Source organism: Fragaria vesca, linkage group LG5, assembly GCF_000184155.1.
Source record: "Fragaria vesca subsp. vesca linkage group LG5, FraVesHawaii_1.0, whole genome shotgun sequence".
NCBI classification, from domain to species: Eukaryota; Viridiplantae; Streptophyta; class Magnoliopsida; order Rosales; family Rosaceae; genus Fragaria; species Fragaria vesca.
Window position 1 is genome coordinate 29,318,566 of NC_020495.1, and position 3,200 is coordinate 29,321,765.

The 3,200-nt window shown below is 34.6% G+C and overlaps 1 protein-coding gene across 1 annotated transcript in view; it reads left to right on the forward strand.

The window, feature by feature from the left end:
* Positions 1 to 917: 917 nt before the first annotated feature.
* The window catches only part of LOC101306239 (E3 ubiquitin-protein ligase RNF167-like), a 5,781-nt gene continuing 3,498 nt past the window's right edge, over positions 918 to 3,200 (forward strand). The window contains exons 1-2 of the mRNA XM_004300656.1: positions 918 to 1,333; positions 1,511 to 1,741. Coding sequence (XP_004300704.1) covers positions 1,204 to 1,333; positions 1,511 to 1,741 — 361 coding nt within the window. The 5' untranslated portion in view covers positions 918 to 1,203. The remainder of the gene's footprint in view (positions 1,334 to 1,510; positions 1,742 to 3,200) is intronic.

Sequence of the window (3,200 nt, forward strand, 5' to 3'; positions counted from 1 at the left end):
CTTTTTTGATGTTGGTAACTTCAACTGAAATGAAATGGATAAGAAATTATTATTAAAAATAGGAAAAAAAGAAAAAGAAAAATGTCTTGTATCTTGATCATACTTCTGTAACACAAACCTAACAAGAAAAGAATGAGAAATTTTAAATACACACCCTTAATATCTTAATACACATCTTTATTATTTTATGTTTCTATTGAGATTTTATAGGTAAGTTAAATGACCAAAACATACATCTATTAATTAAAAAAAAAAAAAGCTCTAGAAGTATTCTTTTCAACGTCTTCTACCCTAAAATCGTCGAAAGCATGTCTTGTCTCCTAACCCCAACTCTTCTCCACAATTCATTTGAGTTGTTGTTTTTTTTAATTTTTTTTGTATCTGTATCAGCTTTAGTTTGATCTTGCATATCATATTGTCGAGTGCTGCATCTTTATCATGACATGTTTTATCGAATAACTAGCTATCTATGTTCAATAGCTACTGTACTTCTACAGTTCTACTAACTTGTGAATTTTGAAAACTTGTATTGGTGATTTGGAGTTGAGATATAACAATAATCATTTGATTATAAATTGAATGATGATAACAAAAAATTTCTAGCAAAAATTAGACGAAATAATATGTAAAAAGAGGTACCAAATGGTAAATATACATTAATTATATTAAATAATAGAATATTTCATAAATTAAGGGCATTTTAGGCAGTTTGGGATGTGTATTAAGTATAATACTAAAATGAAAAACTTGATAGGTGGTGTATAAAGTAAGGTATGTGTATTAAGATATTAAAAGTGTGTATTTAAAATTTCTCTATGCATTATTATCTATAAAAAAAATAATAATAAAGATAATATAAACTGGAAGAGTGTCGGACGAAAGAGATATACACGAAACAATTGAGTTCATATCAAAGAGAACCGACCCCTTTCTCATATTATTGTCGAAAAAACAAACCCTTTCACATATGGTTCGTAATCTAGCTCCCTACTATATATAAGTAGAAATCACAAGTCCATTAAAAGCATCAAACCATACAAAAGATTCATATATGCTCTCTCAGAATGGAAGCTGATGTATCTATCTATTGTAATTATTGTTAGTTTTGTGGATATATTATAAAATAATATACTAGTTTGGGTTTCTCTGTCGTTTTAGATATAAATTTTCATAAATTGTTTGGGTTTTGTTTTGTTTGGATTGATGGGCACAATGAATCTGGTATTGGTTTTGATGGTGCTTCTATGTGGGAGAATTTGTATGGCGGATGCCAATGTGGTCTTGATTGGGGACAATGTCACCCTCTCGTTCGAGGACATTGAAGCTAGTTTTGGTGAGTTCAATTCTTCTGGGTTTTTTGTTTTACGGTTAATTTGTGAGGATTTTGGGGAAAGAAGAGGAATTTGTGTTTTGGGTTTATGATTGTTGAGTTAGTTTCAGTTCTTGAAGGGTGTGTTTGTTTGTGTGTGTGCATGTGTTTGATGTTTATGCATTTCTTGATTTGTTTCAGCTCCGGCAGTTAGGGGTTCTGGGGAGTGTGGAGTGTTGTATTTGGCTGAGCCAATTGATGCATGCTCCACATTGACTAATGAAGCCGGACCCGGCACGAATTACAGCTCCCCTTTTGTGTTGATTATAAGAGGGGGGTGTAGTTTTGAGGAGAAAATTAGAAGAGCTCAAAAGGCTATGTTCAAAGCTGCAATTGTGTATGATAACGAAGAAGACGGCATCTTGGTTTCAAGTAATGACCTTTCTTTTATAAACTTTTTTATGCATGGTTTTTAATCTGTGAAGTTCAGTATCTGTGTTGCAATGAGTGATCCATGAAGTTAAGTTTTAATTGAATATGCATGAAATGGACAAGTCTGTATGCATGCTCCCAATTGGGGTTGGTAAGTGCGATTTGTTTGGTGCTTGAGCTTGGTTTGTGTGGGTATGAAGCTTTTGATATGCTCTCATCTGTCTAGGAAGTTAGAACTTATGTTCATCTAATTAGCTCAGGGAAAGCTGATCTGTAATGCTGAAATTAGAGGTCTTCCATCAGTCTAGAATCCATACCTGATCAGTGTAGCTTATTTCAGTAGAATTGTGGTTATGCCAGAAGAAAAGTAACGAGGAAGATTTGGAGGATTGAGTTCTACACGTTTAAGGCTATTTGGTGGAGGTATGAATGGTCCCATCAAGATCTCACTAGAAAATTGCGACTTCATGCAAATTCTCTGGCAGTTTTTAATTAACCAACGTTGCTTTTTTTTTTTTTCCTTCTAGTCCAATCCGGAAACCAAACTATATCCCAAAATTAAGATTTTGTCTTGGTTACTGGCTCATGGCAGAGGTGTTTATGTATTGTGAACACAGGAAGAATTGTAAACCATGTTTTCCAACACTGTTCACAACACTTCGAACAAAGTTATGCGGGGAGGTTATTCCAAGGGAATTTTGGCTTCAGAAAAACGTAGAATGGGCAGGAGTCAGGGGAGCTTTCTGCACTTCTAGAGCTATTGGTAGAATTTTGATTGGTCACATCAAGTACCAACAATAGCATCTAGTTACTAGAAGGCTCGGGTGTGTTTCCGAGTTTGTCAGTTCCTTGAGCAGGAAACCTGAATTTGCTGTTCTTCAGCTTTAGTGGGTTGATGAGAAACGAAGTCTTTCATTGTGGGTGGTCGTATGGAAAGACCAAGCATGAATCTCTGAAGAAACTGAAGCCTGAAACGATGTTTTTTTTTTTGTTGAGAAAAAAAAAAAACGATGTTGATAGTTGAGCTTTGTCCCTAATATAAGCAGGGTTGTTTTCCTTTGCACCCTAAAAGTCTCTTTGGATGTCCAACCTAACAACCCAAAAGGTTGCCATTAGAGCTGTTTATCCTTGTAGTCAGATCTGGTAAAGTTTTTCCAAAAATTAAGCCCATGTCTTGGCCACATAAGCATGTCTGACATTTTCAAAGAAAATACTTCATGTTTGTGGAGTCCAGTGAGTCCCGAATGAATCTAGATAATTATGGATATGATTCCCTTGGAACTGAGAACAGTTCTACAGGATAGATTAAGTATACCATTATGGACCCTTTATCAAGAGCCAGGTCTTAGATTAGTGGCACAGTAGTTATGTTGCTTTATAACAGAGTGAGGGAATATAAATATTTTTGATGACCTATAAAAAAATATCGATAGCCTATTTTTGATCTCTCTCTCTCTCT